Source organism: Trematomus bernacchii, unplaced genomic scaffold, assembly GCF_902827165.1.
Source record: "Trematomus bernacchii unplaced genomic scaffold, fTreBer1.1, whole genome shotgun sequence".
NCBI lineage: Eukaryota > Metazoa > Chordata > Actinopteri > Perciformes > Nototheniidae > Trematomus > Trematomus bernacchii.
Genome location: NW_022988050.1, coordinates 17632103 through 17648928, shown reverse-complemented (window position 1 = coordinate 17648928; position 16826 = coordinate 17632103). Strand labels below are relative to the sequence as shown.

Genomic DNA, 16826 nt, shown 5'->3' with positions numbered 1-16826 from the left:
TTATGGCCTGCATGTCTTTCTGTTCTAACTCAGCTGTCAGCTTCTTAGCAGTTTAGACAAACATCAAATTCATAATATAGACTAGTTGGACAAAATCATGGTTAACAACTGTTCCATTACTGTGTGAACTGTTTTAGGGGTCGACTGTATGAAATATCGTTCTCCCGCTTGCTGCTGGGTGCAGGTGAAAGTAGGGCGACGGTTCTGTTCACATCGCTGACATTTGTCACAGGTCAATCTTGCAGGTATGCAACAAACATGACATTGTCACACACCGACAAGCTGGACACTGGATTTGCCGACACAGTACAAACCGGAAGTCAGCGAAATAAAGTTATGCAAAGAGCTTGAATACTTGTATTCTCCATAAACGCATATCTGCATGTGAATGCAGAAATAAACGTATCCTCGTCAGACTTCTGGGTTCCAGGATTGAACTTTTACAGCATTGTCATTATATCCTCGTGTCTTTTATTTTGAAATGTGTTCTTTAACTTCCGGTCCACCGGACTGTTTTTCTTCATTCTTCAATACACAACGGAAAATTGAATGAAGTTGTTATCAAAAACCAAAACCGGACCGTTTTTTTAATTAGGTCTTCTTGTTATCCGTTTTTTTTATTCAAACAACAAAAACGGGAAAACGGCTTTGGTTTCCCGTTTTTTCGTTTTTGATTTAAAAGGAAAAAAGGCTGGTATTTTCGTTTTTTTGGTTCAAACGAAAAATCAAACTAACAAAACGTAGACTTTTTTTAATTAGGTTTTCTCGTTATCCTTCTTTTGATTCAGACAACAAAAACGGAAAACCGGCTTTGGTTTCCCTTTTGGTTTGGTTAGGCTGGTATTTTCGTTTTTTGCCTTTTGGTTTAAACGACAAATCAAACTAACAAAACGTACACTGACCGTACACGGACCCGGATTCAGAACATGAGAATTATAAGTCATAATATGTATCTTGGTAATGTAATGCTTTTATTGTGATACATTCAACGGAAATGCTACATGTTTTTCACTTGCACACTCTGCTTTGTTTTCGTTTCTGGATAGAGGAAGTGCATTCCATTTAAATCTTTGGATCTGAACTTTAAATAATCGTAACAAACAACATTAAAGCGTTGCTTGAATAGCAGCATACCTCGCTGCTAACGCTACAGTAAAGTGAGTGTTCTCTCTGCGGTGTTTAATCATCCTGTTACACATCGAGCTGTCGTCACCTGACCAGGAAACTAAAGGAGAAAAAGCAGCCGTTGGCCAAACCACTGATGCTGAATAAGAAGAGAGGCCATACGTGTTTGCTAGCGTCTGGTATGGCTGCTTTAGTGCTGCTCATGGTTGTGCTGTACGGGACCATCGGGCCCCAGCAGGCGGGCGGCTCCATCCTGCGGCCGGGCTACCTGCTCCGGGGCAGCCCGCTGTACCAGCTGGACCTGAGCTGGCCCCGGAAGCCGGAGCTGTTCAGCGGACAGGTGTTCGGGGTGGCGGTCAACCAGAACGCGGGGGTGGTGTATGTGGCGCAGAGAGGTAAATATATGAACTCACAGTCCATCAAGCTGGAGCACATCTCAGAGTGAAAAGTAACTAAGTACTCAAGTATTATACTAAAGTACTTTTAGACATGTTTCTACTGTAGCCTACTTGAGTATTTTTCATTTACTCCGATTTATACTTTTTACTCCACTTCCATTATTTTAACACTCATAGTTACTAGTAGTTACATAAAAACAAATTATATAATAATACAAAAATAAAAAATCTTTATTTATATATCACTTTTCAGACAGCAGGTGCAGCTCAAAGTGCTTTACAAAATGGCACACAGCCAAATTCAAACAAACAACAATACATTCCCCTCAGATCACATGTTATGCTAATGTATGCAGTACTTCCCATAATACAAAATACTGTGAGAAGATCCATTCTGCAAAAGGAGTATTCTCACGTTTGCTTTTATTTAGCTGATAGCTGTAAAGGAACTAAAGCTGTCAGATAAATGTAGAGGAGTACAAGTAGGCTACAATAGTGGCTTCTAAAATGTAGTGGAGTAAAAGTATTAAGTAACTTCAATTGAAAATACTCAAGTAAAGTCCAAGTACCTCGAAATAGTACTCAAGTAAAGTACTTTATTGCATTCCACCACTGTTATTTGCTGTGTTTCTTTCCTCACTGCTATTTCCTTTTTGCCAAATGAAGGGATTATCAGCAGCAACAGTACAGGTGTGCACGCTGGGTTTTGACCTCCAAATAAAGTGCTTCTCTATCTGATCATACGATCTGATCATACGGTCACATTTCTAATGGTTTCCATTGCAATTCAAAATGACTGGGCTACAACCCCTTACACACACATGCTGTATTACAACTTCTGTCTTAAATCTACTGCCATCAGTGGTGGAAAGTAACTAAGTACATTTACTCAAGTACTGTACCTAAATCATTTTGTTATACTCTGTTACATTACAGAGGCAAATATTGTAAATGTTACTAGTATTTCAAGATGTAAAGTTGGTCCACAAAGACAAACTACAACATGTATAAAAACAGGATCATATATTATACATAATGATCAAATACTGTCAGAAGATCCATTCTGCATAACAAGTACTTTCATTTTTTTAACTTGAAGTTCACTGATAAAACTTAAATACTTTATATTATTCTGAAATGGGTCACTGTGCAGAATGAGTAATTTTACTCTTCGTTCTTTAAAGGTGGGGTAGGTAAGTTTGAGAAACCGGCTCGAGATACACTTGTTGTTATATTCCATGGAATGCTCTTAACATCCCGATAGCAATAAATATCTTAAGTGCTTTGACAAAAAATCCATAAAAAAATGTCATCTGTGGAAGCCGTAGTACTGTAAAAAGCACGACCAATCATTTTAGCCGGCCCGGCTAAAATAACTGGATGGCCTACCTGCCTGTCAGCCTTCCATCTGTGCACAAACTTATCTCGTGCCCTCATTGGTCATTAGAGATGGCAAATCCGGATCCTTTTACGGACTCAGGGTCTTCTGAGTCAGTCATTGAAGAGATCCGGATCATACGAGTCATTTGAGTCATATGAGTCAGCATCACCAAGACCATAGAAATCCTATCGGTGAAACCGAAAAGTTGTTGCATTTCACGAGCATATTAAACTGACGTTACATTAACCTCCGCTACACAGTGTCTTTTGCTTTAATAAAAAATGTTGATCACCAAAAAAAAGGGTTATTTTGCGATTTGGCAAATCTGAGTCTGCTGTTGACTCGTGCATGAGGACGAGTCTGCTGGATCTCTGGATCTGCTGCTATATGGTTACGGCTCTGAGTCCGCACGAGTCTGCTGTGTTTTGCACAGTGAGTAAGGATTTGCGAATCTGAGTCTGTGAAGTTCCGCTGACTCGTAGGCTACTGGTCTCTCTCGATCATTGACCTGGATTCACGGATCCCGCGATTTTGATTAAGTCCATTATGTTTCCGGCTCTAAATGAAGTTTCAGTGTAGACTTCTAACAAAATTGTCATGTTGTGCTACAGTCTCCTGCGTGTAATAGCTGCATTTCCAATAAGGATCTTACTTGGCAAAACGTTTATTTTGAACATAGCACACAAAAAGAAACAAACAATGACAAATGATAGAAAATTGCAAAACTATGGGCTCAGAACAGTCTCATAATACACACATGCACACAGAAGGATTCACACTTGTATTTCATGATCCGCAAAAGGATTTACACTTGTATTTCCGGATCCACACTTGTGTTTGTCAATGCACACACAAATGTGTTCCGTTTCATATACATGTAAATAAAATCCAAATACAGAAAAAAGTTTTACATATGTATTTTTGATCCTCACATATTTGTTTTCCGTTTAAAACAAACTACAAACACAAACCGCTTTCTGTGCATGGATCGCTGTGCATTCGTGTGTGGGTTTTTTGAGACTCCCCTGACGGTGAACCGATTCGTACTTGTAATTTTTTCTATCTATAGCCAATCAGATGTCTCCTCAATTCTAAGCCAATCACATGAGCGCGCCCCCACGAGGGTAGATTTCTTGCGTTCATGACGTAGCGCTTCATGTACGCATTTTGCGCTGCCCGGAGCTGACAGGTCCATGGAGCCTGCCTGCAGGCGCTAATCTCAGGACACCTCCACTCTCAGTACATTGCCACTTTCCGAGCAGGAAATGCACGCAAATACAAGTCTTTATATTATTAAGGTACAGTGCCACTTTCCGAACCATTAATGAATGCTTGTGTACACAACAACGGCAGGCAAAACCGTTTTAAATGTGTGTTTCCTGTATGGCGAATACAGCTGCTTTATTTATGTCTGTATGAAGTTGTTGTGAGTGTGGAGGGAGCAGCTACAGATTAGCTTAGCCTAATCGATCAGTGCACTACGAAGCCAGTGCTAGACAGTGAACTGTCAACGGGGGGAGCCCCGCCGGTCATTATCGGCCGATATTCACTCTTAATAGTTTGATCGGTGCTCTCTATAAAGGCCGATCAGGAGAGCTGGATCTGATCGATATGGACATAAACGCGAGTGAAGTTTTAGCGAGCTGCATGAGAAACTGACGGGCTGTCAGGAGAGAGGGAGGGAGAGAGGAAAAGAGATGATCCTTACTCCCGTGTTATTAGCCATATCCGGTCATAGTCCGGTAATTACCTGCTAACAGAAACTCTGCTACACAATTCTTATTATTATTCTTCTTATTATTGAAACATGACCGGTAAGTTTCAAATTTGTCCGGTAAAGTTAAATTCTGTCTGCGGAAACCCTGCTCCGGACAGCGCAAAATGCGTATATGAAGTGACATGAACGCAAGAAATCTACCCTCGTGGGGGCGCGCTCATGTGATTGGCTTAGAATTGAGGAGACATCTGATTGGCTATAGATAGAAAAAATTACAAGTACGAATCGGTTCACCGTCAGGGGAGTCTCAAAAAACCCACACACGAATGCACAGCGATCCATGCACAGAAAGCGGTTTGTGTTTGCAGGTGCAGCGGTTTTAAACGGAAAACAAATATGTGAGGATCAAAAATACATATGTAAAACTTTTTTCTGTATTTGGATTTTATTTACATGTATATGAAACGGAACACATTTGTGTGTGCATTGACAAACACAAGTGTGGATCCGGAAATACAAGTGTGACTCCTTTTGCGGATCATGAAATACAAGTGTGAATCCTTCTGTATGCATGTGTGTATTATGAGACTGTTCTGAGCCCATAGAAAACAGTTAGAATATTTTAATTATACAATTATTATTATTAAACATATAATTATATCTAATCATATGCCCCCCATATTTTCTCATGGACTGCGTAATCATTGCAATACTGGTGTTTGTATGTGTTAAATGTGTGTAAAGTGGTGTCTTTTGCTTTAATAAAACATATTGATCACAAAAAAAAGGTCATTTTGCGATTTAGCGAATCTGAGTCTGCTGTTGAATCGTGCATGATGACGAGTCTGCTGGATCTCTGGATCTGCTGCTATATGGTTACGGCTCTGAGTCCGCACGAGTCTGCTATGTTTTGCACAGTGAGTCAGGATTTGCGAATCTGCGAGTCTGCTGTTGACTCGTGCATAATATAGCGCGGGAGCCGGGTGCTGGAGGAGGGGCTATGCTCGTGCACATGACGAGTACGGATCTCTGGATCTGCTATGCTATTACGGTTAGGAGCCGTCGGCTCCTCTGAGTCCCCACGAGTCTGCAGGAAGTTTCACTGATCCGCGTCCCCTCCCCTGAGCCAAACGATCACTTCTGGCAGCTATCCTACTTGCTAAAGGGTAGGCAGATGGACTGGGGTACGTTGTAATGTGATTTTACATGTTATAAAGAGAGTAGCGAGTGACGCAATTTATAGTTTTAATTTGTACGTCACACCAAGTGTGGGACTCAAGGGACTCGGGTTAATCGAGAGGGGAGACTCGTCACGACCAGCTCATTTCTAGGATCCGGGTTAATGATCCGGATGAATCAGGACTCGCCCATCTCTATTGGTCATGTGCGCGTTCGTGTGTGTTGGAGGAGGGGCTCTATAAGGAAGTGGCAGATTTTTTCCGGCTGTGTATTTTCAAATTCTAGCGATCTCGAGCCGGTTTCTTAAACTTACCTACCCCACCTTTAAGTACATTTTGATGCTAATCATTTTGTACTTTTACCTTAGTAACATTTTGAAATCACAACTTTTGTTTGTAGTGGAGTATTTTATGGCCATAGTATTTGTACTTTAACTTAAGTAAAGTATCTGAATACTTCTTCAAAAACTGGCAAATCTACATTTCGCTTTATTTGGTGTGTAAAGAATGAAGAAGATCCTGTTTGGTGCTCTTTAAGAACTGAAGGAAACGTTGTATCAGTTCCTTCTGTAGATCAGGAAACACCAGTCCTTGAGTAAACTGCTTCATTTTTTGTACGTAGATAAAATGAGCTGATTAAGTCAACTTAATTGTATTATTTTAGATCAAGTAAAGTAAGACAAGAGTCTCCTGTATGTAAAGTTACTTGAGAAGTCCATTTAAAACAAACGTATTTGATAATAGATCACACTTTCACTATCTGTATGTTTTCTTTGAGAGGATTCATGCAGACCACTGCAACATGTGCAGTTTCTCTGGTTTTGCTATATATATGTATGTGTTTGAGTAAAAAAACCTTTCTTTTATTATTATTATTATTATTATTATTATTATTATTATTATTATTATTATTATTATTATTATTTATATTTACTACTGACAGCATTTCTCTGTGTTGGAATTCAACAGACATTGGAATGGAATGGCTGCCATACATGTAGATTGAGATTTAAGAAACATTTGGAGTGGTCTATTTTTTCCAGAGCTGTAGATTTTCTACACATGAACTATACTTCTGGTTAAGGAGTTTAGCCTGAGGCCAAATCAATTATATCTTTCCTTGATAATGCAGAACTCTGACATTTTCCTCAGAATGCTAAAATGTGCTCTGAGAGGTTTTACATATTTTTTGTGTTAAATTATGCAAACTGATAATTGTGTGCAATAGACTCTTTATATTGGTGGATGTGTATCAAGATGCTCTCAGCCCCAAGCCCATTGGTTCCAGCTGAGTTTGTAAAGGATCATTTTACCACATTTAGAAATAAATTGTGTATTTGTTGGGGACTCTTTTTAGCAACAAATAATCCTAATGTTGTGCTCTAGTGCAGTGGTTCTCAACTGGTGTGTCGCGACGTGAAGAAAAAAAACAAAAATATTTTTGCGGTAGAACTGTTCTTTATACATCCATGGGTACAACTTCAGATAAAAATGAACACATAATCAAATATGACCCCCGGTTTGATGATTGACAGGTAGGGTTGGGAACCGAAACTCGGTTCCAGATGAGAACCGATAAGAAAATACCGGGTACCCATACAAAATACACAATTTTGGTTCTGCTTAACGGTTCCTAAACGCGGTAGACCCTGTATTCCACCGGGTCCGTCTGCCCGGTGGAATACAGGGTAAGGGCGGACTGGCCATCTGTGAGAATCACAGAACGGCCGGTCGTCAGCGGGCCGTTGACGACCAGCTCGGTACGCTGACGGCTGGCACCGCCCTTAATTTTTTTAAACGGCATCATGTAAGTTGCGCTGACAGGCGACAGAGGTCCACAGTTGCCCTGCAGCGAGGCTCCCCCCGCCCTCCCATAGACAGTTCACGAGCTCAGTCACTTCATAACACCATAGATGGATCGCGGTAAACGCTCTAAAGTGAGGCTCCACTACACTAAAAAAGAAAAAGACAAGGTACAGTGTAATGCCTGTACACTGCCTGTAATTGCCACAGGCATAGCTCAGTTAAAATAAAGCACAGCTATTGTGCAATACATTTGTATTGCATGTATATGTTTTATTTGTAAACATTTCAGTTAAAGCTTAAAAGAATAAAGATATTTTTGTTATCTAAACGTTTGACCTCTTTCTTTTACAATTTTGGAATCGAAACGGGGAATCGATAAGAACCGGAATCAGAATCGATAAGCGGAATCGGAATCGATACATTTCAAACGATACCCATCCCTATTGACAGGTCACAGAACAATGGGGGCTATCTACCCTACCCACAATTCACACAGACAAGTTCAGCTGTCAGAACAAAGTGAAAATCAAACAATGGCATAACATATTATTAATATGTCGGGTAGTATTAGATTTATTTATTTTCTTCTCAGAGTGTACCAGAATGCGTAGTTTATATGTTAGTATTTCTAAAAATCTCCTGGGGAGAATCCCCCAGACCCCCCTTCTGGGGTTGGGTTTGCAGCATGTGGGCCTTTTTGTGATACAGTTCATCTTTGATTCCATCATCTCATTAAACCTTATTTAAAAGCATACTTTAGTTCTGTGAAGGGATATAAGGGATATATGCACTGTACTTCACTTTAATTCATATTGTATGCTGAAAAGCGTATATATATTACAGCATGATGTTTTGTTGAATAGATTTGAGTGGTTCACATTTCCCGAGGCCTGACCAGTTGAGAACCACTGCTCTAGTGAGCATTAGAGGTTATGCACACAGCACAATAAACAAACAAAATAAATTATTTGATTTACAGCATACTTTCTAACCTTTCTTACTGCTGACTCATTGCCTTGTCAAAATTGAGAAGCAAATAATGGGAACTTAAACTCGTTCTTAATAACTGCTTGTGTACAAAGCATTTGATCTCACACAGAAGATTGACAATAAAGTTGGCTTTGATTTGTAAATGATATGTCAGTGTTTCCCCTATATATAAATAGCGGCTGCGCAGCGCCAGGTACCCCAAAAAAAAAAAAAAAAAAAAGTTTTTACTTTTTATTTTTTAATTAAAATAATAATAAGTGGCAACCCTTTTTCATTTTTGATTGTTTGTTATGTGGATTTGTAGTATTTGTGTTACTGTATGTTCAATAAAGGTGTATTTTTGCTAAATCTTGAGACATTGCCACTGTATGTACTAGGCAGGGACGATTTTTGGCATAGGTGGTCGCCTAGGGCGCCAGATCTGGGGGGCGCTGCGCTGGTAGCTCTGGGAGTGGAAAAAACATTTTTGACCGTTGGCGCTCATCCTAATTTTCGGCCTTGATGTAACTACATTCATAATTTAGTGGGAATGCTGATACAGACATCTACGAGACAGTTTTGAGATTTCTTCAAATGCCGTTGCCATGGCAACACAATGCTCGCCATGAAGCACGATGTCGCTGTAAGTCCAATGGACACGGTCCGATCGTCCCCCAATCTTCACTTGAATATCACCGGTCCATGCCTCAACAGCTCTACGCCAAATCTGAGATCTCACCATATGCCGTTTCCATGGAAACGCATCCCTCGCCATAAAAGACGATGTCGCTATAACTCCTATGAAAATGTTCAAAAATGCTGTTGGCATGGCGACAGATCATTCACCATCAAGTTAGTTCAAAGGTTTGCAGTTCAAATATTCTGCTGTTTTTCCAAGCCTTTTTACTTTCTTTTCTTCTCTCATCACACATTCAAGCCCCCAGTGTTCATGTATCATTTCAATCTAAATTCTTCTCTTTCTTCTTACACATTACTTTTCAGCATAAAGCATTCCCACTAGCAATTTCTTCAGGAATTGCATTCTCTAGTTTAGTAAATGTAACTCCCTTTTCACCCCGGTTACACTTTTCATTTGCCCTGTACGATGGGCGCTGTAAGTGATGAAAGTGGGGGATGTTGGCCACAAATTATGTAAACACATATTTCCAAGGCACTCCTTTATAATTATTAGGATAAATAAAAACAGGTTTGAAATCATTCCAATGTATACTATAGGACAGTAAACCAAAAATATCGTTTAAAGTTGGAGAGATACAAACATATGCATAAATAAATGTTAACTAGGTAAAATAAGATATGAATGAACAACAAAAATAAAAAAAGTTACATTTATTTGTTATTGGCTATGGTAGGTTATTGGTTATGTTCATATACTTATTTGATTATTAAAATGTAAACCGATCTTTTTCATATGGGTGTTTTATGGCGCGTTTCCACTACACGGCCTCGCTCGGCCCCGCTCGGTATGGCTGGGCCTCGTTAGGACTGGCTCACTTTATGGCGCATTTCCATTACAGTTTAGGAACTGGGGTAGTATCTATAGTAACGCAGTGTAGGCGGAGCCGTGACGTGATCTTCAATGAGAACCCCAGAAAAACAACACAGCCGTTAGCTGTTAGCACTCAGAGCTCACAGCTCCTCATATCTGTTCAGAAACTAGACAAAAGTTAAACAAGTACAAACCACAGACTGCCTGTGTCATGGTGAATACAGTCGCTGCTTTATTTATGTCTGTATAGGCCGTTGTTGTGAGTGTGGACGGTCGGAGCATATACTGCGTTAGCTTAGCCAATCTCCATTTAGAAAACACGCATTTTAAAAGGTTTTTCGCCTGCCGTCTGTCTGCAGACTTGTCAAAGCATTAATTCATGGTTTTTACTAACCGGTATCAGTATGTTGTTACTTCTGCATCATTTTGAAACGTGTATTACAATTAAATCACGGTCAAATATGTCCATCTTGTTGTAGTTGTAGCCCCCTTGCCAGCGATGCTCTCTCTAGTTTAGCATACTCAGCCCGACTCAGCCTCGTTGTCTCTGGCCCTAGACCCGCGATTTTATGGGGCCAGAAAAACTGTGAATTAGGACCCGCCGGCCGGTACTAGGCCAAGTGGAAACGCAACCAAAGACGGGCCGCTGACGTCACAGCCCTCTTAAACCGTGCTCCGCGCTGTAGTGGAAATGCGCCATTAGAGTTGTACCCCCTAGATCAGGTCTCTAGTAATTGTGTGCTCAAAGTGCACCAGATTGAAGCATTTTACTTTAAAATGTCCATACCCCCATACCAGAGGATGTGACGTCCACCCCCCAATTCAAACATGTTCATACAATACTGAATACATTTGAAGCCATTTTGACGTATATTACCTATGTCAATAAGTTTCTGTTTTTGTAGTGTATTTGTCTTTTGTAGAGATATTTCATTTATTCTTTATATATAAAATCTCGCCTAGGGCAGCAAATTGGCTAGAACCGGCCCTGGTACTAGGCCTCAAGAGCCTTTCTTGTGCTGGCAGACACATTGGCGGGGCGCACTTCGCACGTGCACACACTAAAAAATTCCACGCGCTCCGCGCTCACATTATGCTGGGCCCACGTGCCTTAGCACCACTGCTATGTCTCCATCCTATGGGAAACACTGTATGTACATTATTTCCCCTCTGTGGGACTAATAAAGGTATTCTGATTCTGATCACATGATTAAATAACGATGCATAAAGGGTGCATCACTAGAAACCTGATGATTGTTTGATTTGAGCTTTAATGCTGACTTGCTTGGCCTTCAGGTGCAGATGTGCCCAAGGTGCTGGTGTTCTCCACAGAGGGGGAGTTCCTCATGTCCTGGAACACAACCACCCTGGAGATGCCCCATGGTATATTCCTAGCTGACGCGGCCTCAGCCAACCCCACGGTGTGGATCACAGATGTGGGGAACGGCCCGTACGGCCACAGCGTCAAACAGTACTCCCCGTCTGGGAAGCTCCTGCAGGTAAAGGCTTTTCCAGGATTATGTTTGTCACTAAAACATCTTTGTTTTGGCTTCCACTAGCTTTTCCATTCAAGTATTTCTTTTGTTATGTAGAATAAAGTGGTGCAGGACTTAGTCCCTGAAACCCGGAAATGAGTTAGCATGTCACCACTTCCTGTTCCCTCGTTTAGAAGTCAACCATCTTGTTAAACGTGTTTTTGGTTGAAATAAGGTCTGTGGTTAACACAGGATTGTTTTGTGACATAAAAACATAATATACGTCAGTAAATACCAAACTCATGACTGTCCAAAGCTTATATACCTTAAAAACGGATGTAGACTTTAGTTCCACCTGGAGTAAATTCACAAGCTACCCTGCAGTATACAAAGTCATTCAAACTAGCTGCACCTTTACCAGCTTTGAGAACAGGTGGTCTCCTCTCACTCTCCTCTCACTCTCAGGTGCTGGGGTCTCCTGGGAAGGCGGGCTCTGGGATGAACCCCCTCCAGTTCGACCAGCCGGCTGAAATCTTCGTCCACCCCTCCGGAGAGAAGTACATTGTTGATGGTGACGGTGGGATGAACAACCGCCTCATCAAGCTGTCCAAAGACCACGAGGTGATGTGGATGCACGGAGAGAAAGGACAAGGCATGGCTCAGTTCTACATCCCCCACAGCGTCACCGTGGACGAGTACCACCGGGTGTGGGTGGCCGACCGGGGCAACAAGAGGATCCAGGTGTTCAACTCCATCACCGGGGAGTGGCTGGGGACCTGGGGGAGCTGCTTCTCCGAGGACGCCCCCTACTCCGTCCGCCTGACCCCAGACAAGAAGTACTTTGTGGTGGTCCAGCTGAACACCAACCAGATCTCGCTGCTGGAGGCTCCCCCCGTGGGTCTGATCGGCCAGTGCAAGGTGGTCAGTGTGATCCAGCTGGCTGAGGAGGTGAAGCCCCACCTGGTGGACCTGGACCTGAAGACGGGGGCTCTGTATGTGGCAGAGATCGGGGCTCAGCAGGCCCAGAAGTTCACCCCCTTCCGTCTGGGGGGGAACTTCCTGTAGTGCCACACTTAAAAGGTCTATAATAAACCAGCTACGCCGATAATAAGCACTATAGATTATTTAAAACGCTACCAAAAATGTCCATGTTGTGTAATTTGCAATCATGTGATCCATCAATTATTGATTTGTCAGTAAGATAAAACATCTGGGGTTAAGATTTCTAGGGTATCCCCTGACAACCCTATCTCATAGAAACAAAATGTGATTCAACAGAATGTATGAAAGTATAGCTATATGGATACCTTGTTTTACATATGGATACCTTGTTTTAAATATAGATACCTTGTTTTAAATATAGATACCTTTTTTAAACTTGAAAAAGTAGGAAAAGGCTAATTCTGAACACAGCTTCAAATGTTACAACGTATGAATTTAGTTTTCTTTCAATATCCGCTCGTAGCCAAGAAAGAATGATTATTGTTTGTACAATTGTGTTCAGGCAACACAGCACTGAGTAAAGGTTAGAGAACGTTCTCATCTTTCATGAAGCTGCAAGAAGCTAACAACAGGAAGCTAACAACAAGAAGCTAACAACAGGAAGCTAACAACAAGAAGCTAACAACAGGAAACTAACAACAAGAAGCTAACAACAGGAACAAACACATCTGCTTAAACCTTTATATCTGCTGTCAAAGCAAATACTAAAATGTTCTGAGCATGTTCAATTCCACATTATGATATCAGGCAAACACTTGAATTAGTATAATGTTATTCAAAGTAACTAAGGAACAATGATTGAAAGGACAGGTTGTCTGTAAGTATTGTAAAAGTACTTATTGTAGAGGGCATGCCGCATGAGTCATTCCAATGATTAGCTAAAACACAAGTTTAAAGTAAAAAAAGAACCTTCTGCTCTAAATGCTGCTCAATGGTTTCTAGACAATAGATAAGGGTATCATGGTGTTTATGTGTTCTCTGGTATTAAGTGAATGACTTATGGGAATGTTTTTGAAGTTTTGTGCCATTTTTTAATTTGTATTTCACTGCAGTCACTTTAACTCTTCTCTGCTATTTGCTGGTATATGGCTATTTGAAGAGATGTGTATTATTACTCATGTGTACATCAAGTGAATTGTTAAGCATGCTGTTAGATCTGCATTGTCTCTAGATCTCATTGAAGCTGGGAAAAAAGGATTTAACATTGTAGGTGTATAGTCAATTCTGATGATTAGTGTATGACAGTATAATTCCTGTTTTTACTCTATTATCATTACTGTGAGACATATATTGTGATGGCTTGGTTGCTTTTAAATGAAATGTTGGATTTCTTTTTAACTTATTGTCTTTTTAATCCTCCTTTGGTATGTGCAATAATTGAGCTTCAGTGTGTGTCTGTTGTTTTCAGGCCCTGGTTTGCTTTTTTTGTTACAGTGTACATTTGAATGGTTCCAAATGTACACATTACCTTGAGTTTCCTCCTCCTGAGGAGCACTGCTCGGCCAGTGGAAACAGCTGTGAATGTGTTGTGGGGCTTTGAAGGAGCTTTATTTAAAGTGAAATACATCACAGGTCTAAAGTATGATGTCGATGGAGCTTTAAAAAGTAGCTGTTATTTTCAACAGCAGTCTGAAGTATCTCAGACGTTGACTTTAATTAAATGTATTATGTCAATAGATTTCACATAACTATATTGGGTTAGTTGAAAGCCGTAATATTCATTCTAAAAAGTCTAATAGTTAAGTTTAAATAGGTTCATCTTAATATTATTGCTTTCAACTAACCTAATACATTTATGTGAAATTTGTTGACACAATATGTCAGTTTTTTCAGTGTATGGTCTGCAAGGTTTATTTGGTTTTCCTTTTTTTTATTTTACATGTTTACAATGAAATGCTGATCCATGCATTTCTCAGCATATAAAACTTGCATATCAAATGTATATGGTGTTGGAAAATGCATGTAAAGCTTTTCCCCAATGACAAGTTGCTGTGTATATACTGTATGGTATGTACTTCTAAATGTTTTTTGTTTTTTTTATGTCTGTCAATTTTTGTATTTGAGTCATTTAAGTCAACGCTGCAGGGAACGCAAAGGTGAATAATATTTACAATAAAAATGTTTAATCATAGCATCATGTTTCTTTTTTATTATGAATGTTCAGTACTATGATAGAAATGTTAATTTGAGAAAAAGAGCATTTTGTATCCAGTCCTTTCTGATTGTTTTTCAGAGCAAAACTGCCTTAACTGCCTTCAGCTTCGTTTCCATTGACTTATTGCTTTAGAGTACCTATACTACTCGAGATTACTACAACAAAAGAGTGAGTTGCAAAACATAAGGCTTTTTTTAAACTTTCTTAAAAGAGTCATTGGTCTGGGAGGGAACAGGTGAGGAGCGGCTGAACAGAAAGCCCGATCCCCCATGGTGTGGAGCTGGGTCCTGGAGGGGTGAAGCAGGTGTTTGTGGAGCGGAGGTTGCGTGTGGAGGTTTGTGGTGAGAGTAGTTATTTGAGGTATGAAGGAGCATTCCCGTGCATGCACTGATGGGTTAGTAGGGAGATCTTGTATTGAATCCTGAATGAGACAGGAAGCCAGTGAAGCGAGTGAAGAATGGGTGTGATGTGATTATATTTTCTCACCCTCATCAGGATCCTAGTGCTGTTCTGTATGTATTGGAGCTTCTGAAGGCTCAAGGCAAGGCAAGTTTATTATATGGCACCTTTCAACACAAGGCAATTCAAAGTGCTAGAACATTGCAAAGTGCTAGAATCCGATGAGGAGAGCGTTGCAGTAGTTGAGCCTTGAGGAGACGAAGGCATGGACCAGTTTTTCATACTCTGACAGGGAGATACTAATGCACTTGCACAGTTTGCATTAACTTCAGGAGATTGGTCATAGTTATCTATAAACAGATTAGCTCCATATCATGCCACTAGATGGAGCCCAGCTCATATCTGCTTCCGTATAGAGACAATGAGGATCCATTACAGATCGCTTGATAGATTTGCTTGATTGATGTTGATTGCAACAGGTTCTCAATTGCAGAGATCCTACATATCCAATTGACTTCTCTAATAAACTATACTTGTGTTCAGTTTAAAAAACAAAAACACACACTTTAAAGGTGTCAGATACAGTCTACAAAGTGGATCCCCAATCCATTGAATTATTGATGCTATCCTAAAAGGAATGCATTTATTGTCTCATTAAACTTAAACAATTGCTGGAAATTAATTAACTCTAGTAAAATTAGATCAATGTAATTGTTAAGTTCCTAAATAACTAAACAATTAGTTAATTCATTTGTTTTCAGAAGAATACCCATAGCAAAAAGCAGAAATGTATCCACACATGTTTTCATCATGGTGTTTCCCCTTTTTTATTACACCTTAGTTTATCTCATTTATTTAGTATTTTTGAATTGTTACACAACTAAATACCAACATAAACACAATTACGCAATGTATCTTTGTGTTATCTATGATGTTACAGTTTTTCTCGATTGCTAACACACACAAATTATACATAAAGCACAATTATTTCAACTGACACTCAAAGAGCAAAACATCAGCTCAAATCTCCAAAACTCTAAACACGTTTTCAGCTTTTCACACAATTTGCAAATCAACATGGCACTTTTTGCAAACCACTGCATACGTTTCTCCACGTAAGACACAGGAATCTGACATAAAGTCACGTGTTAGTTGGTTTAAAACACTGATATTCAAAATGCCTCACACATGGACCAATAATCAAGAAACACGTTCCACCTGACCAAGCACCTGATTGCATAATTGTTGGCTCATCAATCAGGATGTTAGCACTATAAAAAGACCACAGGTGAGTACTTTCTTAGCAACAATGGAAGCCAACATGGAAGCAAGAGCAAGAGGAAGAGGAAGAGGAAGAGCTGGGCTGAGAGTGAGAGGAAGAGGAAGAGGAAGAGGTGGGGTGAGAGTGAGAAGAGGAGGGAGAGGTGGGCTGAGAGTGAGAGGAGGAAGAATGAGAGGTAGAGGTAGAGCTGGAGGGAGAGGACGTGGACAAAGAAGAATACTGAAATGAAATGTTATCAGCCATGGTTTGAGGATGAGAGAGTCTGGACAGAGGGTTCAGCCTTATCTCAGCCGATGTAATCCGGACACTTAGACTTGAACAGTGAACACAGGTTAGTTACCAGTTTGTAGCTCTGCATAATTCATGATATATCAGTGCTTATATCTGTTGTGTGAAACGTATTTACTTCATTACTGTAATTGAATTGTT

The 16826-nt window shown here is 40.3% G+C and overlaps 1 protein-coding gene across 1 annotated transcript; it reads left to right on the top strand.

Annotated features, from left to right (window-relative positions):
• The first annotated feature begins 811 nt into the window (after positions 1-811).
• Positions 812-14692, top strand: LOC117473780 (NHL repeat-containing protein 3-like). Its single transcript, XM_034119652.1, has 3 exons — positions 812-1520; positions 11381-11583; positions 12025-14692. The coding sequence occupies exons 1-3, from the start codon at positions 1262-1264 to the stop codon at positions 12622-12624; spliced, it is 1062 nt and encodes a 353-aa protein (XP_033975543.1). The 5' UTR covers positions 812-1261; the 3' UTR covers positions 12625-14692.
• Positions 14693-16826: the final 2134 nt, after the last annotated feature.

Excerpts from the sequence above, each read along its gene's own strand:
- LOC117473780 (XM_034119652.1), top strand. The coding sequence starts at position 1,262 with ATGCTGAATAAGAAGAGAGGCCATACGTGTTTGCTAGCGTCTGGTATG. Across the intron at positions 1,521-11,380 it reads GGTGTATGTGGCGCAGAGAG|GTGCAGATGTGCCCAAGGTG; the intron begins GTAAATATATGA and ends CTTGGCCTTCAG. Across the intron at positions 11,584-12,024 it reads CGTCTGGGAAGCTCCTGCAG|GTGCTGGGGTCTCCTGGGAA; the intron begins GTAAAGGCTTTT and ends TCTCACTCTCAG.